The 26,597-nt window shown below is 33.8% G+C and overlaps 2 protein-coding genes and 1 long non-coding RNA gene across 9 annotated transcripts; 2 read left to right on the top strand and 1 right to left on the bottom strand.

Moving 5' to 3' along the window:
- Positions 1-210: 210 nt before the first annotated feature.
- Positions 211-19,081, bottom strand: LOC128231128 (transformer-2 protein homolog alpha-like). Of its 7 annotated transcripts, none has more exons than XR_008260298.1 (11): positions 18,979-19,081; positions 10,958-11,121; positions 10,456-10,512; positions 10,020-10,113; positions 9,075-9,263; positions 8,343-8,455; positions 7,934-7,990; positions 6,501-6,557; positions 4,480-4,655; positions 897-3,533; positions 211-545 (listed from the first exon to the last, which is right to left on the bottom strand). XR_008260298.1 is itself a non-coding variant. In XM_052943550.1 (10 exons), the coding sequence occupies exons 1-10, from the start codon at positions 18,991-18,993 to the stop codon at positions 3,520-3,522; spliced, it is 936 nt and encodes a 311-aa protein (XP_052799510.1). In that variant the 5' UTR covers positions 18,994-19,081; the 3' UTR covers positions 211-3,519. The 7 variants fall into 7 exon arrangements, 3 of the variants coding, with proteins under 3 accessions (XP_052799510.1, XP_052799530.1, XP_052799544.1); XR_008260301.1 differs by having other exon boundaries at positions 211-369; XR_008260297.1 differs by having other exon boundaries at positions 211-1,176; positions 2,017-3,533.
- LOC128231145 (uncharacterized) lies at positions 13,350-15,124 on the top strand. Its single transcript, XM_052943598.1, has 2 exons — positions 13,350-14,054; positions 14,394-15,124. The coding sequence occupies exons 1-2, from the start codon at positions 13,583-13,585 to the stop codon at positions 14,609-14,611; spliced, it is 690 nt and encodes a 229-aa protein (XP_052799558.1). The 5' UTR covers positions 13,350-13,582; the 3' UTR covers positions 14,612-15,124.
- A 4,034-nt stretch (positions 19,082-23,115) lies between the features above and the next one.
- Positions 23,116-26,591, top strand: LOC128239361 (uncharacterized). Its single transcript, XR_008261867.1, has 4 exons — positions 23,116-23,139; positions 25,297-25,430; positions 26,010-26,107; positions 26,387-26,591. It is a non-coding gene; the product is annotated as an uncharacterized LOC128239361 (long non-coding RNA).
- Positions 26,592-26,597: the final 6 nt, after the last annotated feature.

Genomic DNA, 26,597 nt, shown 5'->3' with positions numbered 1-26,597 from the left:
TTATGACCTACTGACCCCAAAATCAATTAGGTCATCTACTGACCATGACTGATGTGCATACCAAGGTACAGATTCTACAGGAAGTCTTTTTTAAATTATGAATTGGAATTGAAAGTGCCACCGCCACTGAGCAAAGTTATCCCTGTGTTTGCCTTGCTCTGCCTTTCTCTGCGGGCAAACCAAAAAAAAACAAAGAAAGGAACAATACCATACTTCTAACACTTTATTTCTCCACACCTAAGTACAATATAAGATACAGAAAGAGTGTGTGTGTGTGTACATGTCAATATCGCAGAGAATAATGTGAGTAAGCAGATTGGTTACACCAGGGGTCTTGTGTCACGGGCTGACTGTATGTGTTATAGTGGCCTGAAAATCATATGAACATAGTTGTATTACTTCTAATATTCACTAACATATTAAGAACCTTTTATACATGTACATTATACAGATACTTTTTGACAGGATAGCACAGTTCTGCTGGAAAGGAGTTCAACTTCTTTGTTCAACAAATGTGTTGTAGCAAAACAGATTTTTATGGTTATCTGAAAAATCAAAACATCACAAATACATTTTAAAATACTGTTGACGTGTTCACTGAAAAGCCATTGTAAAGAAGAAATTTACTGAACTCGTATATAAAGCATCAAATAGCTCTTATACAACATACAGTTTAGTGATGAAGAGAGCACTAAAGCAACTTATATAAGAAACCATCAAAAAGCATATAATAGATGCAAGTAATATGTTTAACATTTTACATACCAAGGGCTCAGTGTACAATGGAAGTAACTTTATATTAAAATACAAGAAGTTACATCTGTCTTCCAGTGAGCCCTTGAATTACATTTCAATATAACATACAACTACTAGTTACCGTAACAACAAAACAATACCTGTTTTAAGAGAACCATGATCTTCAACTTTCATTCTTCAAATTCTACTACTTTTCTTCAACCCCCATATCGTTCCAAAACTTCAATACAATTTCTTCGTTTCTAGCCCTTTTGTTCAAGGTTTTGGGACTTTTCACCTTCAATTTCTGACCTTTTCAAACGTCAACTTGAACTTTCACTTATTTCCCCCTGTTTCTTACGTCAACCTTCTGTTTTCATGTTCATATCCCCCTGTTTTCTTACTTCTTAAACTTCTAGCTCTCACTTCTAACTTCAATGCCTTTTAAATGTAAAGAATAAATATTTCAATCAAGTTTTTAATCATAAATTCATGCAGTTTTAAATGATAGAAATCAAAGAAAACCTGTTTCTGATAAGTCAATTTTAAAATCATACCTTAATTTGTGAAAAATATATTACGAAATGTTTCAGAAAATTTCATTTTAAAGACTTAAACATTAAGGTTCCATAATCTTAGTCTTCCTACAAATGAAGTTTCACACTCATTCCTGCATGAATTGTAAAATACTGCAAAAACAAGTTCAGTGCACATTAAATTAATTTATTTAACTTTGTGTCATTTTTGTTCCTTTATATAAATCATGAAATAAAACTGTTAAGCAATCAAACAACAGTTTGCCCAAAATAAACCTGAATTTGTAGTATATTCTGTAAAATCATTAAATTTTATGTTGCTGCCGTACCTTGACAACCAACTTCTATGGTTACAAAATAAAATTTTGAAGAATATTTATTTTTAGAAACAAACCTAAAACATCCCTCTTAATTTTACAAATATTTTTTTTATTTTATTTTTTATTTTACTTTTCCACCTATAAAGATCTTGGACTGAATTCTCGAGCAATCTTCAATCCATTTTAGTGGCTTATCAGATTAATAAAGAGATTAAGCTAATCCAACAGTTTTTGTTTGTTTTAAAAATTTAATGATTACCCGTTAATGGCTTCCTTCGAGTGGCCACATTTTTTAAGCAAAATTACAGAGATAATTTTAACTACATTGCTTTTAGGGTTGAAATCTGGTATACTCAGATTTTCGAGACTTTAACCCTGCCCATAAAATATAATGATTTTACAGATGTGGAAGCTGCATAAACCACCTATTTCGATAGCTAGCTTCTATCCTATCTTCCCACTTCTATCTTCGTTAACAAAACTCTGACAACTTCAATTTTTCTATCTTCTATCTTCAATTTCTTTCTTCAAGCTTTAGTACATGTAAAAACAAAATTGACAGGTTAACACAAGCTTGCAATAAGTTCATTATGTTAAACAACTAGATCATGAAATCGCATACAATGGATGAATGAACGCCACAGTCAGATGAACATAAAATGGTACCTCAGATAATAGTGATGTATTTTCCCCTGGCTTGGCTACAGTTTAGAAATGCCTATGTTGTTGTTAGCATTGTTTTGACAATGCGCAAGTCATTTTAGGATTTGTCCAACTTTTTTTTTAAGAAAAGAGAATCAAATGGTCAAAAGAAGTAAACATTATCCAAACGATGATGAGTGAATGTTTGCCAGACTTGATTAATTTTGAATTCCACATATAAAACTTATCCATAAATTTTCAAAACCAAATAGATGTGTAAATGTTAAGGCTTGTTTTGAAACACAAATGCAAGTCCTATGCCTGTAGAGATTGCCACAAAAAATCACTATTAACCAGTTGAATCGATAAAATCTCTATTACAATTAAATTTGTTCTTAATAGCAAATAGTTCATACAAAACCTCAGTTAATTTTAATGACAGAAAAGTGTGACCAGTCAATTCAAAGCTAAATGCTTAATTATATGAAATAAAGAGTGGTAAAAGCCCCATGAAATTCAGTTGGAAATATTCTGTATAACTACTTTGTCTTCTATATATTTGGTCCATTTTTCACAAATGTTAAATATAATCATTTTAATTACATGAACATTTTATGAACAATAAAAGCTTTTAACAAAAATGTCATCAAACATGGTTCAACAATGCTGATCTTACAGTAATCAACCAGCTTTTGTTCGAAACTAGTAACTCAGATCATAATTTACCAGCAAGTTATGTAGTCCCCAGTTTACAATGAGGGCAATAAAAAATGTGCTTCAGAAAGAACGTTTACGCTGAACTGTTTTTTTCTATAAATTAAATAACAGCCTTTTCATCTCAATATTTATATTGCCATACATGTGCACTGGCGACATATCTGACAAGTTTTATTTCAATTTCATGAGCAGTTTTTGAGTTAAGACAAAGGTCAGTGCTTGCAGGCAGCTGCTGACTTCAAAACATAGGCTATGACAATACTTGGCTTTTGTTTCTTCAAAAACATGAAAGTTAAAAATGAATAAAAAAAGACAGAAATTAGTTCTTATGACACATAATTGAAAAAAAATTCTTAAAAACTATAGAACTAGGTAAAATAAATTTCAAAGATAATTGGTCAGAAAAAAAAGAATGATAATGAAATGATGAACAGTTTCTGCACATCAACTGTAGATGATAAAAATCAATGAATAACAATGATGAATGATGATGAAGTCAATGACGACAACGTCCACAGAATGAATGATGGTTGTTCAGGCGTGTAGCCGCTATCTACCTGTCCTCTTACTCAGTAATAACGTCCTGCGAACGAAAAATAACAGTAAAACTTATAATTGTACAGGAAAAATTCTTGACATGATCTTTTTTGTTTTAATACCAATAATGGCTTACTGGCTTTGCAAATAATGGTTACCGAGTATGTTTAACAGTGTGTGTATACCATGTGATAAATTACGTACTAACTGCTTTGTTGGAAAACATTTTGCTTCAAATGATGACTTAAAACAAAGATTTCTTTTCTTCGCCATTTTAAATAGAACAAAGGGCAGTCTATGCTGCTCAAACAGCACTGTCTTCATATTATTACCAGAGATGAGGCGATTAGTTTCCACAATCACTTCGACAAACCTGTTTCCAAAATAATGTTTGTCAGTGTTACATCAGGCAGCTGTTTTGAGAAAAGGTTTGTCAAATTAATTTAAGAAACTAAACCTATCATACTCGAGTAAAAGACCAAAGGCTGGGCTATGTAAGTGGTGTAGACTGCACTATGTTTCATTTAAAAATGTGAATAAATAGTAAAGTTATCTTTGTTTAAGTCCTCATATTAAGCAAAATATTGCCTTTCAACGTAGCATTTATTACGTAATTTATCATGTGGTATACACACTCCAGGGATCCGGCTAGCAGTTGACAGGAGAAAAAAGCCTCCCATAACTGTTAAACTTCCCCTATCTTAGGTTGCCAAGATTAACAGGAACTGCTCTGCAGTTGCGTAAACCCCATTTGTAAAATATAAGTCAATTTGCTTGATCTCTGTTTTAATGATCTTAAATTGAGATGCTTAAAACTGCACAACATACTTTACTTTATTAACAATTTTATCATCCAGAATAAAAATAATTCACTAATCAGTAAGCCTGCGTTTCTTATTTCTTATATACGCAGGTCTATCTGAATGGCAAAACTACAGGATGGGAAAGCCTTGCACCATTAAATTGCAATAAACAATTAAAGCTCTACTTACGCGGACTGTATGACCTAGATCGAGAGCGTGAGTAGGAGTATCGGCGACTGCGCCCATAGTAAGGGGACGGACTTCTCCTGCGACCATAGTAGCCACGATCTCCCCCACCACCACCACCACCACCTCCCCCATAGTAACCTCGATCTTCGAACCGATCCTCGTAACGATCACGTCGCCTGGAGGGTAAACAACCACAATATAGTGAAACTTAAACTTTTGCAGTTGCGCAACTCATTTGTGCTTTACCAAATTTATTTGCAATCAAAAAACATAATTATAAGTTTGCAAGTAAATATTAATTATAATAAAACAGAATTACAGATGTTTCAAGAAAATATTAATTAAATTACCATCTCTACAAAAGTTTGCAAGAAAATAGTATTTACAAAAGTGAAAACTATAACTACAAGAGTTTGCAAGAAAATATTCATTTTAAAAGTTTGTAAGTTTCTCGTGGGGAATAAATCAATATGTTTATTTAAGGTTGTTCATTGTTAAAATTCACAGGTCGTAACTGGTTATATCAAGTTTTATTCAAAATAACACTATTTGATGGAGAAAAAAATAAGCGAAAATAGGAAATATATTTCCCATATCTGGTACGACAAAAACAAAACAAAACAAGAGGGCCCTGAAGGCCCTCTATCGCTCACCTGATCCAATAAAGATCATCAACAATAACATTCTGATCAAGTTCCATGAACATATGGTCATAAATGTGGCCACTAGAGTGTTAAAATACTTTTCTTATTATTTGACCTGGTGACCTAGTTTTTGACCGCACATGACCCAGATTCAAACTTGGCCTAGAGCTAATCAATATAAACATTCTGACTAAGTTTCATGGACATACAGTCATAAATGTGATCTCTAGAGTGCTAACAAGCTTTTCCTATGATTTGGCCTAATGACCTAGATTTTAAACGCACATGACCCAGATTTAAACTTGACTTAGAGATTATTAATATAAACATTCTGACCAACTTTCATAAAGAAACATTTATAAATGTGACCTCTTGAGTGTTAACAAGCTTTTCCTTAAATTTGACTTGTGACCTAGTTTTTTGACCGCATATGATCCAGATTCGAACTTGGCCTAGAGCTAATCAATATAAACATTCTGACTAAGTTTCATGAACATCCAGTCATAAATGTCACCTCTACAGTGCTAACAAGCTTTTCCTATGATTTGACCTAATGACCTAGTTTTTGACCACAATTGACCTAGCTTTAAACTTGACTTAGAGATTACTAATATAAACATTCTGACCAACTGTCATTAAGATACAGTTATAAATGTGACCTCTAGAGTGCTAACAAGCTTTTTCTATGATTTGACCTTATGACCTATTTTTTGACCGCACATGACCCAGTTTTAAACTTGACTCAAAGATTATTAATATAAACATTCTGACTAACATTTTTATGAAGATATAGTCATAAATGAGACCTCTAGAGTGTTAAATAGATTTTCCTTCAATTTGACCCGGTGACCTAGTTTTTGACCGCACATGACCCAGAATCGATCTTGACCTAGAGAGTATCAATATTAACATTCTGATCAAGTTTTCTGAAGATACAGTCATAAATGTGACCTCTATAGTGTTAACAAGCTTTTCCTTTAATTTTACCTGGTGACCTAGTTTTTAACCCCAGATGACCCAATATCAAACTCATCCAAGATTTAATTGAGGGTAACATTCTGACCAAGTTTCATTAAGATAGTACCCAAATTGTGACCTCTAGAGTGTTAACAGTCAAATTGTTGACGACAGACGACGATGACGGACGACGGACACAGGTCGATCACAATAGCTCACCTTGAGCACTTCGTGCTCAGGTGAGCTAAATATAAGTGTTCATACACAAACTACATTTCAGAGAAAAACTTCCTAAATTGATAGCATGTTCATAATCCCAAATTTTCCGTTAAAAATGGAAGCCCTCAACTTTATTTAAATTTCACTAGAAGGAGATGTCTCAAGACTTTAAATAAATGATATACAGTATCTTAGTCTCACCTGTCATCATAACGCTCATGTCGCTCATGCCGATCATCAAACCTCTCACGGCGGCCCCTATTGTGATAAATAACACAATTGTAACACACAAATTCAATGGTTGAAATTAACACAAGTTGGCAAGCCCTGCACTTGTAAAATGTCTTCCGGGCTTGCTCAAATTCCGAATTTAATATAGCAGAGCTTTTTAAAAAAATTGATGCCAAGCCATAGCATAAGAATTCTGGCTTGTTCATTGAAATATCTAATTTGATGACTGCAAAGTTACTTCATTTTATTTATTAATTCTATAATGTATTGCCAGGGGTCATATAGCAAAGAAATGTATTTAATTTCATTGGAGCCCCTTGGACATGATGATTTGATGAGTATAATTACTCTCTTACGTAGCAACCAGTACTCAGGTGCTCTTTTTTAAGAGGGCAAGAGAACATGTCACTGGCTGGGCTTGGGCTCGCGGCATTCTGGGCAGATATCTACTGGAGAGAGGTGGACTTCTCTCTTTTACCACTTAACATATTCTGATATATCTTAAATTATGCTTAAAGGTATTTCTCATTATTTCCCCTGCCTAAATAAGTATATTTATGTTTCATTCAATGTCTTTAATTACATTTTGACATTAACACACAATGAAAGTTTACCAAACAATTTATGATCAGATCTTGTGTGTTTAATTTAAAGCAGTGGTTGAAATAAGCACTGGTAAAATAGTCAATATCTGAATTGTAAGTTTTCCGAAGGGCAAAATGAAAAGGATCCAACTGGCATTAAATACACAAGCAGATAGAATCTTTTGGTTTTCACACCAAGTAAGAAGATATCATTATTTCAAGGCAGAGATGATCCAAATGTCTGATCTTTTTGAGTGATTAAAGATTCCAACTACAATTCCTTATGAGTAAAGAAAAGCTATATATTCCTAACCACACGACCCAATAGTGCTCTTTGGTTTATAACGGCACCACCTTATAACATTTTTTTTTGAATAGGTAACCCTTAGTTCACTTCTAAACAAATTGTAAGGCTGGAAACATGGACAGGCAAAACTTATACAGGGATGATAACAGACTGATTATCCCAGTCATGAATTTTGTGAACATTTAGTGGGAGTATAAGAGAGTCAGAACAGAAGCAAAAAAAACTTGAATGAAGGTAAACCAGTCTGAAATTGTAAACTCTAAATCCTGATTTCAGGGCCTGTATTCATTATATATTTTATTCTTATCCTTCAACAAGCCTCAGTGATTCCATTCATTCTATTGGCCAATTATTTGTTCAGTCCAATCAAAACTCTGATTCTTCTCTTAAATTTATGTTAAATCTAACTTGGTTATTAAATACATCCACGGGATAAATCCTGAAATTATCATCCCTGGCTTATATAGTGAAAACTTGCAAGGAAAACGCAAGATTGAATCAGTGGCACATACCAGGGCACTTTTCCAGTCTTGGGGGACGAACGCCTGTGCCCTCTAGCTGCATTTTCACTTTTGGGAGAATTTTTTAATTATAATACTGGTATTATACCACAGAATACACATATGCATAGCAGTTATAGTATTTTTTTGCTTTATTAAGTGTAGAAACAACCATCATATGATGGAAGTTCGACGAACACTAAAATATTTTTTTCTCTCTCAAAATAAATGTTCTGGAAAAAAGTATTTTTTTTATCTTTTTTTACATGTAAAATATGCTCTTTTTTAGGAATGAAACCGAAATTAATTTGGCTCCACATATTCCCTGGTTACACTTACGAATTATCATATTCAATTTCTTGATTAAACATTATTTTGTTGTATGTTTGTTGACAAGAAAAGTAAGTGTATTTCTACATACGTGGGTTTGCCTAGGTAAATTCCGGGGGTAGGCGTGTGGGCTCTCTTTGTAATAGAGTAGTCTACCCTGATACGTCGCCCGTCAATCTCAAGTCCCGTGCATCTGTCCTTCGCCTAGCGAAAAACACAACATAAATTTTACTTGTCAGAAATAGAACATGTCCCAATACTTTTTTGGTCAAGAATATATAATCATCAGTAACCTGAAATATGTACAAGATGACTGTTATTTCAAAGAGGCAGCATATTCGACTATTTTATCACTTAAAACAGGAATTTAAATAAAAGCAGAATTTGCATTCAATGCAAGATATCTAAGTTAATTAGTAAAGAAGGTTGGGAGCCATTGTATATAGTTTCAATGCAATACATCAAGTAGTTTCTGAGATATTGACTTATGTGTGCTTGCATGCAAAACCTTTACCTGAATTTCTAATAAACAAATTAGGGCAATATTTTGCTTTAAATGCAAGATCTCACTTGATTAATTAAGTAGTTTTGATGGATGGGAACACATGTCAAAAGTATGAACATAGTTCTAAATTCTCAATGCAACACATGCATTTGTTAGATATTGACTTTAATATGCTTACATGCATTACCTCAACTACTCTACCAAAGTGTGATGCAGAAGCCATAGTGAGTAGTATAGCTCTAATATTTTTCGAAAAGTCAAGCTTAATACTGCTCCTATCATTTTTGACTCACTACCAAACATTGCCTACAAAAATACCTCAATGGAGTCATCAACAGTCCTGAAGTATATGAATGCAAATCCTCGCGATCTGCCACTCTGTCTATCATAGACAATGTTACATTCGTCAAGTTCCCCGTACCGGCCGAACACCTCACGTAAATCACGCTCCTGTGTGTACAAGCTTAGACCAAACACCCCGAGACATTTGGAAGGCTCCGGGTCATCCTGGTAAACAAATCAAAATATTCATATTCAATGTCATGACATTTGCATTCTTGAATTTTCCCTGATAAGCAGGCAATTATAGCTATTTGTATATATTATTGAAAATAGGACAAAAATAATAAAAGTTAGTTTCCCCTTTGACTGCCAAAATAAATATGGTACACTTCCAACCATGAGTTTATTGCAGATTTTGCTAATTGCTCTGTGGAAGTCATATGTGGTAGCAACTGAAGAACACAGTATAAGTGTAACACCACATTGGCTTCCATGGAATATATTCCTGTAATTGACCGCAATGAGGCCATCTCTTCCATGAAGGCAATGCATTTTTTGCCAAAAAACAAGTGGTTGTTAGTATTGGTAGGTTGTGATGCATGTATATATTTATTTCAGTAAAGTTGCAACTACATCTCATTTTCACACTGATTATGGTCACCATTTTGATACGTTGACACGGAGTAAAAACAATCTTAAATTTACTCCAAAAGGAGAAAAAGTATTTAAAGAAGTATTTAAATTATGACATTGTCTGCCTGCGAAAAAAATATATGGCAAGGTTCCAAAAAATAAATGTAGAATATTTAAACAATTAATAAATGTCCCCTTTGTAATCATTTACTTTTTCTGAAATGAAATCAGGGTTGCAATTTTAAAAATGATTTGGCAAGATTTTGCATTTCCCTAAATCTCGAAACTTGCAATTCAGGAATGCATGTAAAGCAAGTAAAAAAAACTTAATGTGGGTAAATGCCCTACCCGATTTCCAGGGTGTCTTTTTCTTGAAGACATGGGCGAGCGACTTCGGCTACGACGTCTTCGATGACCTTTGTCTCGACTGCGACTGCGTGAACTGTAATTGTTATTTTTGTTATATTCATTATGCCAAAAAAGTAAGCAGTCAAATCAGAAGACTAGAAGTCTAAATTAACGTTCATTTTTCCCCACAATCATTAAAGAGGATTTCCTGAACCATAATTAAGTAAAAACAAGTGATGGGCTTGTATACACATACATGTCTAAATAAAAAGGAATTGCTTAATGCATATCAACTATCTGTATTGTCTGAGTTCTCCAAACCTGTCCAGCCCACCAGCCATGTTGCAAGTTTTTAGTAGGACCGATGAATTGTCAAATTATCTATAGACAATAAACATAAGTCTAGAAGTTTTTTTGCGATGGTTGTAATGCTTACTGCCGTGATGTTGATTTGTATGGACTTCTAGAATTTCTGGATTTTCGACTTGGAGACCTGTAATTGTAAAATACAAAAATGTTTAAAATGAATGCAATTGATATTTCTTAGGTGGGGGAGACTTAAAATCCAAGACTTCACTCATTCGTAATGTCAAAGTGATATTGATTTTGCCATTTTTTATTAGCAAACTTAAAGTGCTGTCTATCAGTCAGGATTAGGTCCCTGTTCCAGCAGTCAAAACATAATAATTAGCCATTGAGAAAGATGGAAGCAAACATTTGGTTTCATGAACACACTCAGAAACTTCTGGCCGCCAAAATTACCAAAGATGATAACATGGCCTTAAAATTCCTGAAAACAGCATAGTACATTGCCAAGCGCGAACTTCCGAAAGTTGAGATGAAACATATTGTGGATAAAGCTAAATTCATAGGGGTTAACTGTATTTAAGAATTATTTCCAAATATACAAAAAGAGGTTTACACTAAAAAAAGGTTACCTGGAATAAGAGTGTTTCCTTTTGTGTGATTCTGAGTTTCTGCCTGACCTTGACCTTGACCTGGATGCAGACCTTGACCTACTCTTGGAACGATCCGGTGAACCATGATCTGATTTTAATGGTGATCCATGGTGCGAAGGAGACCGTGACGATAGGCCTACTTCCTGAAATTCAAGAATCACTTTTATGCCCAAAACCATAGCATAACACTGAAATCCTATCATAGCGTTGCTGGCAAATGTTTAAACAGCCACTTGAAAGTTGAATGAAAAAGTTACAATGAATGAACAGGCGCCTAGGAGCTGGGGCCCAAATATTCTGGCTAGTAACAGCAATGGGCCCGCAAATTTTTGATACCCACCTATATATTTATACTAGTCTGACGCGATATATAGAGGTCACCATGATTACACCATCTAGCTAGCTCACAATGATTACCCCATCTAGCTAGCTTGAAAACAGTCAGTAAGACAATAATTATTTGTATCGTTTTTGATGTTTTCAAAAGCTCTTGATGATTGTCATAATTGGATTTACACGTTACATCCGAATTGTCATTAAATAGCCAGCAATACGTTATATTTTAAACTTGTCACATAAAAGTTTGACTTTAAAATAGATGTTCCAAATCAGCCTAAAAAATAAATTTCCAATGAGATCTTATGGCCCGAAAAAAACTAAACACAGGGCATTTAACTCGCAATGGTTCCAAAGTCACTCGTGGCTTCACTAAAGAGGTAAACTGCACTAATTTGCTTATTAAAATACATTGTGAGACTGCATAAATATGAATATTTAAAAGTGAATAAATGCTGGTGTATTTATGATAGCACAAGATTGGCAACACGAAAGTTGAGAGCGGGTGCATCAACACTGGCTTCACCAATTGGAAAGGTGCAACGAAAAAGTTCCACAGTCCGATTGTCTCATATGTACCTACAAATGTGTCCATATCATGTTTTGTTACTGTTTTATCATATTAACCATTGTTTCTCAGTGAATAAATGTTACTTAACAATATTTGTTTTATATCTATCAAGTATTTAAACCGAAAAAGGTTTAAAGCTGCACTCTCACAGATGAACGTTTTGACAACTTTTTGTCTTGGAACAAGCAGTTTTTTGCATAAATATCTCATACATGCCATATCCCCCGGAATTTCGACCCATCCCCTAGTCTCCCATAGGGGGATGAATATCCCCCAGAATAAAAAAAAGTGTGTCTAAAATTATGCAAATTTATCACAGGGTTTAATTATACTAGCCTGTTTACTAGTGATGTTCCGATGATGGATTATAATCGAAAATCGATTGGTTGCCCCAGAAATTGGCTACAATCGATTGTATATGGTCATAATCGATCATCGGTTCAACCAGAGTTGCTTTTCGTCTTCGTTTTCCACTCACCAGGGGAAATCACTGCGTTAGAGATTCGTCCTTTACTTTCCGTTCATTACCGCCTATTTTCTTTTGCTTCATTTATACATTTGGAGCTGTTCATTTCTTATTGTTTAACAATATGGCTGACCAAGTGCCAAATCTCGAAGACGAGATATTATTTGGTTGTGAAAATGTTTTACATGTTCTTGTTACTTTTTTTGTTGTTTGTTCATTTATAAATAAAACTATTAATTGATTTAATGCATATGTTTGCATTTGGTGTTGTCAACAAACCACTTGGGTAAACAAGGCATGACAGTTGTACTATATGACAGTCTACATTCTGAGACGAAGACTTTGATGAAACATAAACATAAAACTCAGACTGTAGAGTGAAGCAGTTTGATTATTACAGTATTTATTTGGCTCATAGTAATAAAAGAAAAAAACTAGAAATGTGTCCATAGGACACGGATGCCCCCACTTCGATTTTTTGTCACAGAAAATAAGCCATAATGATTATTCAGGATAATCTCAAGTCTTTTTTTGCAAATAAAGGGCCGTAACTCCTAAATGACAAAAGCGATTTCCATGGCTATCGAACTTGAGCAAGATATTATGGTCACAATCATGTATGTAAAGTTTGGTGAGGATTGGACACATACTTTTCAAGAATTAGATTGGAAACATATATTTTTGAAGTATTTTTGGCAAAAAAGGGCCGTAACTCCTAAATAACTAAAGCGATTTCCATGACTATCGAACTTGATCAAGATATTATGGTCACAAACATGTGTTTAAAGTTTGGTGAGGATTGGACAAACAGTTTTCAAGAATTAGATCGGAAACAATCTTCGGGACGTACGTACGTACAGACAGACAGACAGACAGACAGACGTACGTAATGACAAGGGCAACCCTATATGCCGCCACTTTGTGGGGGCATAACAACTACTTCAAACATGGTACATTTACATGTATAACATAAGCTTAGTTTAAAATGATTAGGCCACTCTTAAAAAATTATCTGTTTGCTATTGCCGGCCGACCCGCCGAAAATGCCCCGACTCAAAAGTTTTTTTTGCTAAAAAAAAATCGATTTTTTTTTATTTTCGCTTAAAAACAGTCTTTTCACAAATTAGCGGTCTTTTCGTTATTTATCGATCCGTATCGTCTAGACGATTGCATATGTATATAATGACTGAATGCAAGCGTCTACTTCACCACATGCATAGCAACCTCAAACATGGCGGCATCCAGAGCTGTCGGAAAATGGAAGCATGAGTCTTCGGGAGAAATAACATTCTGCTGCAATATAAGTGTAAATTATGTAAACCAACCAGAGAAAAGAAACATATTGAAGAATAGAATCTATTCATTTAACTGTTCTGATTCTTGGAACGATCTGCTAGCAGATTTATTAAGCAAAACTGATATACATGTTGAACAAACTGATACGATTGAATTGTCAGTTGCCAAATCATTAGCCGGGGCTGAGCTTTTTCACCCAGATTGCGATGAAGAAATCAGTGTGTTGCATAAGTTTGACAAAACTTTAAAATATGTTAACTTCTGCATCACCAAAGAACATCCATCAGAAATTTCACCGGAAGATACAAAGACTTCCAGTTCCACAAATGCATTCAGTTTAATGATGGAAGTGCCTAGAAAAATTGAAAAATCTCCAAAAATGAGGGCACAAGGCCCAAGATTTACAGGTTTGTGAAATTGGAATGCCTAAAATTAAACCTGATAGTAAATTCATTTGAATCTATATAAACATGATAGTTAAAGATCTGTATTAAACTCAATTTTTTATGGATTAATATCATAATTATAATGCTTAAATGAAGATATATCAATATTGTATGTTCCAAAAATCATTATTTGTAAAGATATTTATTTACCAAATTTATATTTCATGTTACATTACATGTTAAAGGGAGGTATAAATTAGAAATTTATTTTCTCAGGTCTGACAATTAAGTTTTAGATTAAGCTATAAATTCACTTTTTAAATCAGTTTTTTAATGATTTTATGAAATAAATATTTTCAGCAAAGGACCGGTTGTACAATGATTTGGTGACAGAGATGACGGTGAAGAAGGCCTTCTTTCCAAATATCATGTCAGACCAAGATGTTACCAAACACGTCATGGTTGTCGTTAATGCCCTGTGGTATGTGGATGGGTCCCTTGGAAAACTACAAAATAGGTTTACTGGTGCTGACGAGGACTTCCCAAAATCAAATAGAGAGCTTAAAGTGACAAAATAATGTGCAAATTGAAACATTTAACAAATGTTTGCGAGTACTATTAAGTTTGATACTGTCATGTGACACTGATAGGGAGCTATCCTAACAACTCAGTACAAACAGTTACAAATACATGTTCCTAGTTACAAATATATGTTCCTACTACTAAGTCACAAGATTATGTTATAAAAGTCTAGTCTCAAATGTTTATTTTGTGTTGAAAGTTTTAGATTACTAGTCACAAGATAATGTTATAAAGTCTAGTCAAAGATGTTTATTTTGTGTTGAAAGTTTTAGATTACTAGTCACAAGATTATGTTATAAAGTCTAGTCTCAGATGTTTATTTTGTGTTGAAAGTTTTAGATTACTAGTCACAAGATTATGTTATAAAGTCTAGTCAAAGATGATTATTTTATGTTGAAAGTTTAAAATTCTAGTCAAAATAAAGGTTATTGTTATTAATTTACGATATTTCTTTGTTTTATAAGTATCAAACTTTATATGTCAAAGTAAAAAAAAAAAAAAAAAAAAAGCCTACCTACCGACCCACTCCTTGCAACCCTAGGTCGGCAATAGCAAACAGATAAATTTTTAAGGGTGGCCTTATGAGTTATTAACTTATTGTACAAAATACTACAAATAGTACTACATTTAAGGTAGTCAGAAATGGTCCAACCGATTGTACTATCAATAATCGGTTACTTGAGTGGAACCGATCATCGATAGTAAAGCTGGAACCGATTCCCATCACTACTGTTTACAGTTATAATGCCCTTTCTGTCCTGAAGCTTAATTGGATTATCAACTTGATGGTGTGTTTTAACAACACCTATTGGGGGACACTTAATTAATCAGCAGGGCACATTTCATGCATTGTTTTTATTGAAACTGACAGAATTTGCGATAGAAATGTCAATTAGACTGGTCAGATAAAAGGTCAATTTTCATTGGTTTAACTATAATTTTTATCCAATCAGAGAGGATGTAACAAATTAAAGAGTTCTTCAAAACATGTGTCATTTTTATCAAAGGATTAATAATTTAAATGTGACAGTAAATTATTCGGTAAAGAAAAGGATTAAAATAACTAATAGACAATGCTGTTCTTTGTTATGCCTCACTTACACATGTTTACACACATGACATTGACCTTCATCGCAAATATCGGAAAATATCAGAATTTCGAAGAGAAACTGAAAGTAGACAATTCAGATGAAATGACTAGTACCTATTTATTATGGTGGTGATGTTTTTATTTTTTGATGAATACCAAAAGGAGATATGTTTATGAACTTAAACAACAAATTATGCATTTGCTTTTGATTAAAAGCAAACAAATCTGACTCTTTGGGAATTGAAATGAAAAATATTGATTATATTCATTCCATTCTCTCTATTAGTCTGAAAGCCATCATTTATGATAGGCGGCAGATTTTGTATCCAATTTTAGAGGAAGGTGAGCCAATTAAATTGTCTCTGAAACACATTTTTCTATGAAGTATTGTATTTTTCAAGTGAGTGCTTTTATTATGCAATATGGCTGTGTCTCATAAAAATATAGTTGAAGTGCTGGAAAAAGGGGTAAACAAGGTGAATTCAGGCACGCGCGCCATGCCCATAGTGCTACATGGCGATAATGAAAATCCCCTGGTATGTGACCCAAATCCCCTTGAATTCTGGACAAAATCCCCTGGGGAGCCTTTCAAAAATATGGCAATTTGTTTTTTTCATACTTGCGTCTTAAAAAGTTATTTACTTTGAAATTTCGCCAAATTAGATCTGCTAAAAAATCCCCCTGAATACTACCAAAAATCAACCTGAATTTTCAGCCAATTCTGAACAAATCCCCCTGAATGGTCTCCAGAAAATATGGCATGTATGATATCTGAAAACCAGTGATAAAATGTCATCAAAATTGGACTTCAGGATGCCCGAATTCTTATACTGTTGCTAGGCATCATATTTTTTAACAAGCCCTGCTATATATTATTCAGAATTTGGACAAGCCCAGAAGACATATTACCAGTGCAGGGTTTGCAGGCTTGTGTCAGTTTCGACCACTGTTTTATGCATTTTCTTAAACCTTTGCAGTGCTCCAGCCAGGATTTGAAAAGGGCAGGGTGGAGTTTTGAAAAGGGCAAGCTACATGAGTCGTGTAGGGGCAATTGGGGGAGGGGTCCACCCCTGTCACAAGTTGTTGTTGTTGTTTGTTTTTTTTTTGTTTTTTTTTTTTGGGGGGGGGGGGGGGGGTCTCCCCTAGAATTTGTTTTGTTTTCATACCATACTCAATTAAAATCATTTTCCATGATTTCCAGACTTGAACAAAATGGTGTTTATTTCTCAAAATTTAGAAGGGTGTATTTGAATATCAAAATTAAAATTTGTCTTTTTGTCTGTGGTCGTATGATTGTACTTGTCTGGAATCTTCTTTAGTGCAATGTCACATATTTCTCAAAAAAAACATGTAAAATGAAGAAAAAAACAAAGACAGGTAAACATTTGAAGCAATCAAATAAAATTTTAATAAATACACAAAAAAAAAAATATGTAGGGGACGAACCTTTAGTTTGGTACAATCTGGATTGGGTACGAATGTTACATTCAGCCTGGCTGTTATTTAATTGTCTTTGGTAAAATAATGTTTAATATGCTAATGTTTTAGAATAAAATGACAATAAAAATCACTGCCCTTGCTTAAAAAATCACTTATAAAACATAGAACATTGATAAATTAACTCCGAAATTCGTTCTGACAAAATGGCGGTTTCGGCGATTTATGACATGATCGTATCCATGATAGGTAAAAGCTACATAACGCATCAACATATATTTGTAGGAAACAAAGAAATTTTCATCATGAATATTTTACAAATAAGCTTTCAAAACATTTACTGAAAAAGTGACGTATTTGATTGTGTTAGCGCCACCTTTGTTATGTTTAATTCGGCAGTGACCGTCTGCTTCAAATCAACAATGTTTAAATGGCAGTCTCGTCTGTACAATATAATTAACAATTATTTTAAAAGATTTAATTATGCTTGACAACATTTTTCACCATCCCTTCGCATTTTCTATCGCATTTTACGAACTTTCATCATTGAATGGACGAATTCTCAATGTATATTCTGATTGGCTGACATTCAATAGCTCCGCCTCCTGCAGATGTTTCCCTATTTGGCTCTTCTTAATTATTGGATCAAAAGATGACCGATTATGAATACACGGGTCGTCTGCTCACTACACATATACACAATTAGCTGTCATATGACTTGGACAAGGCACATGAGAAGATGAAAGGGCAGTGCGGCATATTTTAAGCAGTCAATGTGGGCATGGTGACACCTAGCGGGAACACTGAATTGTCATAAGTATTACGTAAGTTGTCTCAATTATGACAGCGGATTAAGGGCTGCCAATCTTTTACAATGATTTCAATAGTAAAAAGGGCACTAACGGGATAATTGATGCTACTAAAGCATTTGTGAAAATGGCATTACTCAAAAAAGGGGCAGGGCGGTCAGAAAAGGGGCACGGGCGCTGCGCCATTGAAAAACGGGCTAGCTGGAGCACTGCTTTGGTAATGGTTTGAGCCATATAACATTAATTTTCGAAAGGAAATATGAAAATCTATGATCTTATTTTTTGTAAGCAATTCCATATATCATTGGTTTGCAGATATATACGCAAAATAAAAAAGTTGTAAAAATGGCATATCTGTGAGAGTGCAGCTTTAAGTAGGCTATTTACAATTTGTAGGACAGCAATACAATTCCATCTTAATGTTAAAATAGGAATGGAAATATGAAAATCTGTGATCTGATCTTTTGTCAACAGTCTTTCATCACCACTTTGCAGATATTTACGCCAACATTTTCTAATTCCAAGACAAAAAAAGTTGGAAAAACAGTAAATCTGTGAGAGTGCAGCTTTAAAAGAAAACATGGAAATGGAACCTGAATTCACTGGTAATCCAGTCTTTCTATGCTTAAATTGATAAAAATAATCTCCACAGCAGGGGACATCCCTCCAGAGCCCATCCCTTCCTGCGGCCCCAATGTCAATTTGCCTCCTACACGCCTGATGAATGTTTAACAATATGGCATTATATGATCAACTTGGATATAAACTTAAGATAAATCACAATAAGTTTAGGGGAAGGATTTTCTGCTTTTAAAAGTCAAATCATATTGAAATAAACACATCTGCATTTAAAATAAAATACAACTTTACAATGACGACCAAATACTTGGAAGACAATAAAGAAATTTATGTTTAGACGCGAAAACATGTTGCATATTTTCTCAGGGAAAAATATCATTCTAAATTACAAAATTCAATATTATTTCAAAACCATTAAGTTGGGCTTTTAGTATCGTTCGATATTTACCCCGTTTTCGCTCATATCTGAACAGCTATTTCAGTACAACACAGATTTTTCAAGTTCTTGTTTTGTTTTAGCAAGCGTGAGGGTGATAATCGATAAATCCCGTATACTTCCGTACATGCACAATGCAGGTACTTACAACTACACTAATTATGTTATCTACCTTTTAAAACGCTATTAGGGGTTTATTAAGCCAATTTGAGTTGATTCATTCCATTGTTAATGTTCGGAATATTTTATTGAAAAACTTTAACGATCAAATGCTTAGTAAATCAAGACAAAGCTTTTGTAAATTTCATCCAATACTTAGGAGAACAGTGTAACAAATAAGTCAAACAAATCTTGAATTGTATTTCAATAACAATTGGTTAAGTTTCTTGCAAAAAACTATGAAAAAGACAATGCCTGGCTGACGAAAAAACATAGGGGTTGAAAAGTCTTCAATATGGCTATCAAAATATTTCAATTAGGGGTTGAACAGTCCAAACAGATACATGTAGGGGTTGAAAAGTCCTGCTCCCACTCTCCCGACCCGCTCAGTAGCCAAAAGTTTAAACATAAACCTCGTTTAAAGGGAAAGGAAAACGCCATAGACATAGAACACACACGAAATCGCAAACAAGAAACATGGAACAACGTTACAGCACAAAACTCCACAAACAACACATATATAATATATACAAAAACTATGTATTTTTATCAAGGATTGTTAGGTACCTCCTTGGAACGGTCAGTAAAATGTATATTTACTCGGAGTTTAAAGCAGTTTACATGCACAAACCTCACTCATATCCCAACAATCCTGAATAAAGCAAAAACGGTAAATCTTATCAAAGTATGCATTAACTTTATGAAACATATTAATAAAACGAATAATTATAAACTAATAGGCAAACCCCAGGTACGTCAATGATTAGGCCAGACCATGTTTATATCGTAATAGTTTTTGTCGATTTAAAACAAATGCGTCAAAATTGCAATAACAAAAAATATGTTTTTATAATTTGCACTGTATTTGTCACGAACAGTATGCACCGACTGTGCACAATGACCTCGTCAATAACAGAAAAATGGAACTGGTCAGCTCCCTCAAATAAAAAGTCCAAACTTTTGAACAGCATCAGCATCCAATGATTGATTTTAGCCCGCTCTCACGTCCTGGGGCCATATTCAGTATAGTTCTTAATTTTTATCCTTATCCTTAGATATGTCTCACTGAATCCATTCATTCCATTGGTTAGTTATTTTTACAGTCCAATAAAAAAAACTTGGATTCTAATCTTAAAATTAAGACTAATCTCAGATGGTTATTGAATACAGTCCCAGTATAAAAATGCATAAATTCTTACGCACTTTTACAAGTACAAGTACAAAGAAAATAATCGTCAGGTGATAGTATTTACAGGCATTTGATAAATATCCAATTAAATAAATTTGACGCCGCGTGGAAACGCGATGTCAGTATGGGATAGGTTTTAATGTTGTACCATGGAGGATCACGAGATCAAAATAGACCTGCCAACATTGTTATTGTAAAATAAAACAAGTGGCCCATCAGGGCATATATGCTGTTCTTGCAAACAACCCCTTTTTATAGTCCGCCCGGTAAGCTCAATCGGTAGAGCGTTGGACTCTGAATTGGACAACCCGGGTTCGCCCTGGGCGGACCAGGTCACCTCTGTTGTGATTAGTTATGAAATCCTTTCTACGACCATTCGCACTGTACCACTGCCCCTGGCATGTACAGAAGTTGTCAGTTCCTTGCAGAGGTGAAGGCACCTAGTACTGGTTCTGCCCAGGATAGGTGTGCGGTGGTTGAACTATCACTCTGGGACCCTTCAATGTGCTCACGCCGGGACCCGGAGTATAACCCCTTTTTAACATATTTTTAACAATGGCAAGGACAAGTAAAACTTAAAACCAACTGCACAATCTAAACACAATCAACAAAACAAACATAGCTTTAGTGGCTTGCTTTGCGATATATTCTTTTGCTTTGAAAAACGAACCACTTCTTCTAAACAACACACGTAAATATTTATATTCGTTTACTATTTCTAATTTATCATCGCATAAAAGGAATTCGTTTTCAACACGTCTTCCCTTCAAGTTGAAATACTGAAACGCGTTTACATTCAAACGCACAGACTCACAAACGCTAGGACCCAAGACGACATACACCGTGCCATCGCATAAGCTGTCCTGGCCTTTGGCCAATAATGCACCAGAATGCACCATTCTAAACCACATACATGCTGTATGCCGCTAGGCTTGCATAATTTTATAACCTTAAATCGGTTGATCTGCATAACATTATTAACATATATACGAAATACCCCCCCCCCCCCCAGCGCTATAAGAACTGCGTTGGTCAACGACCTAATTTACATTTACATCTGAATTTACCTCTGAATTATATTTTTAACAATCTGCTCTAATAGCTACGGAGCTACGACTGGACCTTCTCTGTTGGTTACACAGTACTGTTAATTTCAGGGTTAACGTTATTTTGCTATTTTTAGTTGCTTATCGTTATATAAATACATAAGGATTAAACAGTACATGTATATAGAACAACTGAGTAAAAAGTTATTTTCTTTTATCTTGATAGTTTTATTTCATCTTCATTTTTAGTATTAAATATATAATAATTTTGGACCAATGATTCGTCCTACTCCCTGCAATTATACAGTAACCTTTTAACACTTTAATAGACTTTTTCTTGAATTTCCCTTTCCCAAACTTCAAATGGAGGTCAGATATTCCACAGCAACGACATTTTTAAGAAGAAAATACTGCACTCTTAAGACCCACGTCGCTTGTGTTGGCCGAAGCTCCATCACCTGCATACAATTTAGTTATGTATTAATCCAATTAACGGGAAGTCTTGTGTTCCCTTCGCAACGTGCTCACACCAATAGATAGATAGACAGGTAGACAGGTAGACAGGTAGACAGGTAGACAGACAGATAGACAGATAGACAGATAGACAGATAGACAGATACGACAGATAAGACAGATAGACAGATAGACAGATAGACAGATAGACAGATAGACAGATAGATAGATAGATAGATAGATAGATAGATAGATAGATAGATAGATAGATAGATAGATAGATAGATAGATAGATAGATAGATAGATAGATAGATAGATAGATAGATAGATAGATTTATTCGTGCATATATATATATATATATATATATATATATATATATATATATATATATATATATATATATATATATATATATATATATATATATATATATATATATATATATGTCATAGTAACAAACCAAATACCTCATAAAGTTATAACACAGACTGATTAACAAAGTATTAGTGATGATATTTATACTAAAGCACAACATCATTAGAATGCTTTGGATACATACGTGCGTTAATAAAGATTTAATTCAATGTGACAAATATATAACACAGGATAACCCAAGTTATTCAACTTATTTCCAATGGGGTCCTTATGACAAATATAATTATTTGCCAAGATCTCAGTTGTAAGCTGTTTAAATTAGGTTTTCTTATACAAAAATAACATGCATGTACTCTTGACCAGTTAAAGAATGATTAAATGTTTGAGATCGAACTTTTACATTTATAATGCAACCGACCGTTAAAACCATATGACACTTTAGCATAATATGACAAAAATCTTTGAACTGATATGCAAGATTAAATTAATAACAATTAATAAAATAGGAAATCTTCCATTTCTGCACATTTCATACCAACAATGAGATGTGATTTCACTTCTTTTTTAAAAGTATTCTGAATCGAATATTATTCTATACAGGAAATACCAGAGGGATAATGCTATGCGAACAACATACATGTACTTCAGAACTATCATTACCAAACCTCTGATGAATGAGAGTGATTGTTCGATACTCTTTTTCAGTAGTGGTGGAAAATAATTTAAATCGATTCAGGAAAATACGGGATTTATACGGGAGTTACCTTTTAGTTATTTTTCAACCCACCCCCAAATGGTAAGCGCTAAAGATCATACCAATACCGAATTGACACAACCCAAGATCATACAGATGGAAATGCAATTAAAATTGTTGTCTGCCACCATAAACATGTACGTTAAATGTTTCTTTTCATTTCTTGGATGTGCAAGAACATCTTTAATGTATCAGGTGAGTTGAACAAATAAGAAACTGAGTAACTGGATTACGTATTCTGTTTTTAAGCTTGACAGCAACGTTATTGCTAAGTATTGGAGATGACTATACTTTTAAAGTAAATACTGTAGCTACTTTCAAGTTCTGGGTGATGATCAAAAGTCAATTTGAAACTTATTTTTTATCGTTTTTGACTTTTACGTTCTGAGCGATGTTCAATAGCCTGTTAATATTACTATTTTTCTGTCTTTTCCTTCGTTTATGTTCTGAGTGATGATCAATAGCCGGTCAATATTACTATTTTTCTGTCTTTTCCTTCTTTACGTTCTGAGTGATGATCAAAAGCCGGTCTATATTACTATTTTTGTCGTTTTTGACTTTTTCGTTCTGAGTGATGATCATTAGCCGGTCAATAATTATATTTTTCTGTCGTTAGTGACTTTTTCGTTCTGAGTTATGATCATAAGCCAGTCAATAATGCTATTTTTCTGTCGTTTGTGACTTTTTCGTTCTGAGTGATGATCATTAGCCAGTCAATAATTCTATTTTTCTGTTGTTTGTGACTTTTTCGTTCTGAATGATGATCATAAGCCGGTCAATAATGCTATTTTTCTGTCATTTGTGACTTTTTCATTCTGAGTGATGATCAATAGCCGGTCAATAACTCTATTTTTCTGTTGTTTGTGACTTTTTCTTTCTGAGTGATGATCATTAGCCGGTGAATAATTCTATTTTTTGTTGTTAGCGGCTTTTTCGTTCTGAGTGATGATCATTAGCGGGTCAATAATTCTATTTTTCTGTCGTTTGTGACTTTTTCGTTCTGAATGATGATCATTAGCTGGTCAATAATGATATTTTTCTGTCGTTTGTGAATTTTTCGTTCTGAATGATGATCATTAGCCGGTCAATAATGCTATTTTTCTGTCATTTGTGACTTTTTCGTTCTGAGTGATGATCATTAGCCGGTCAATAATTCTATTTTTCTGTCGTTTGTGACTTTTTCGTTCTGAGTGATGATCATTAGCCGGTCAATAATTCTATTTTTCTGTCGTTTGTGACTTTTTCGTTCTGAGTGATGATCATTAGCTGGTCAATAATGCTATTTTTCTGTCTTTGTGACTTTTTCGTTCTGAGTGATGATCATTAGCCGGTCAGTAACTCTATTTTTCTGTCGTTTGTGACTTTTTCGTTCTGAGTGATGATCATTAGCCGGTCAATAATTCTATTTTTCTGTCGTTTGTGACTTTTTCGTTCTGAGTGATGATCATTAGCCGGTCAATAATTCTATTTTTTGTTGTTAGCGGCTTTTTCGTTCTGAGTGATGATCATTAGCTGGTCAATAATGCTATTTTTCTGTCTTTGTGACTTTTTCGTTCTGAGTGATGATCATTAGCCGGTCAGTAACTCTATTTTTCTGTCGTTTGTGACTTTTTCGTTCTGAGTGATGATTATTAGCCGGTCAATAATTCTATTTTTCTGTCGTTTGTGACTTTTTCGTTCTGAGTGATGATCATTAGCCGGTCAATAATTCTATTTTTTGTTGTTAGCGGCTTTTTCGTTCTGAGTGATGATCATTAGCTGGTCAATAATTCTATTTTTCTGTCGTTTGTGACTTTTTCGTTCTGAATGATGATCATTAGCCGGTCAATAATGATATTTTTCTGTCGTTTGTGACTTTTTCGTTCTGAGTGATGATCATTAGCCGGTCAATAATTCTATTTTTTTTCTGTCGTTTGTGACTTTTTCGTTCTGAGTGATGATCATAAGCCAGTCAATAATGCTATTTTTCTGTCGTTCGTGACTTTTTCGTTCTGAGTGATGATCATTGGCCTGTCGATATTACTATTTTTTGTCATTTTTGACTTTTACGTTCTGAGTGATGATCATTAGCCAGTCGATATTACTATTTTTTGTCGTTTTTGACTTTTACGTTCTGAGTGATGATCATTAGCCAGTCGATATTACTATTTTTAGTCGTTTTTTACTTTTACGTTCTGAGTTATAAACAAAAGACAGTCATTAATAAATTTTTTTTGTTATTTATGAATTTTACGTTCTGAGTGATGATCATTAGCCGGTCAATAATACTATTTTTCTGTATTTTTCTTACTTTTATGTTCTGAATGGTGATATATTTAAGTGCAATATTTGATTTACTTGATTTTATTACAGATTGTACAGTTCCTAGTAATGAGAAATGGCTAGATGTTATACAATATCATACTTCATGATGTCACCAACAATGTCATGTTCTGAGTATTGGGAAATAGTTGGAGACTCAGCAGTGCAGAAACTAGTTTACTCAGGTATGTTAAATGGCTGCTAGGTTGCTGTTTGAAAAAATAGTATGCAGATGTGCAAGTGACATTGTGCAACTTTGGGCGTTGGAGATAATTGTTACAATTTTTGAAGATTTAATACTTTAACTATTCTCATGTTTCTATAGCAACCATGGCTCTCATCCTTAAAGCATTGCAATTGGCTTTTTAAAAAGACCTGATTGTTTGATTATACCTTAATGCATCATTAACTTTTTCTTTATTTATGTTCCATAAAGATTCTATTATCAAAATTAATATTACTAGCTTTAATAATTATTGACATTTCATTTGACTTTTGACATGTCTTTTGAGTGCTTCCTTAGTCATTAATGTGTAATCATTCAGGGCCCTTATCGCATTCTGTAATGGCTCATTCGTCTACAGTATGGCCAAAGGTTTATACTATTCATCCATGTATTTGTGAAAGAAATGTTTGCATTTTAAAGAGTGTCAGTCAAAAAATAAATGAGCATAATAACCTTGAAGTGATCAGTTACAAAAGTTGTTATCTTCCAAGCATGGAATATAGCCACATGCCAGTCATGTTCTGCTCTATATTTACAGAATGTTTGTTCCAACTCACGGATGATATTGTCAGATAAGAGCACATTGGCAAGTTGCAGACGTTGACTTTCTGAATTACAGAAAATAGTTTCAGTCAGGTATTGTACATCATGATTCGCATATATATATATTAAAAATTTAGTTTTGAACAAAAATTAGCAAAAATGTTTTTTGATAGAGAAATTACAGTGCTTTTCAAGAACATTTTCATTAACAAATTAGACATAAATCTCATTGAGATTTTATTTTACATGTCGCAATGCAAAAACAACCAAAATGGACAGTATATACTTAAGTATACATGGATGGACCAAAACTGCCAAACTAATGGAAATTTGTAGTATTTTTCTTTATATCTTCTTTTATTTGTGTTTCAGGATACCAGAAAGCATCAGGACTTCCAGGGCATGGCTATAGCTCCTCCTGAAAGAACATTAGAAACACTTGATTATTTGTGTGAAATACTTTGAAATAAAAAAAGACTCTTTTTGCATGATTTAATTCCTAAAGAAAATCAATAAACCTGAAGAATGATTTATATATATATGTAAAAATATGTTCCAATAAAAGTATCAATTATTACATTTA

This window comes from Mya arenaria, chromosome 1 (genome assembly GCF_026914265.1).
Source record: "Mya arenaria isolate MELC-2E11 chromosome 1, ASM2691426v1".
Lineage (NCBI taxonomy): Eukaryota > Metazoa > Mollusca > Bivalvia > Myida > Myidae > Mya > Mya arenaria.
Note: the sequence above shows the minus strand (reverse complement) of the source record. Positions and strands in the feature narration are given on the sequence as shown.

What these genes read in the sequence shown, in the direction of transcription:
- LOC128231145 (XM_052943598.1), top strand. Translation starts at nt 13,583, where the DNA reads ATGGCGGCATCCAGAGCTGTCGGAAAATGGAAGCATGAGTCTTCGGGA. An exon ending in ACAAGGCCCAAGATTTACAG is followed by an intron (nt 14,055 to 14,393) that starts GTTTGTGAAATT and finishes AAATATTTTCAG; the next exon opens with CAAAGGACCGGTTGTACAAT.
- LOC128231128 (XM_052943550.1), bottom strand. An exon ending in TACAAATCAACATCACGGCA is followed by an intron (nt 10,114 to 10,455) that starts GTAAGCATTACA and finishes TAACAATTACAG; the next exon opens with TTCACGCAGTCGCAGTCGAG. An exon ending in CATGAGCGTTATGATGACAG is followed by an intron (nt 4,656 to 6,500) that starts GTGAGACTAAGA and finishes TTTACCCTCCAG; the next exon opens with GCGACGTGATCGTTACGAGG.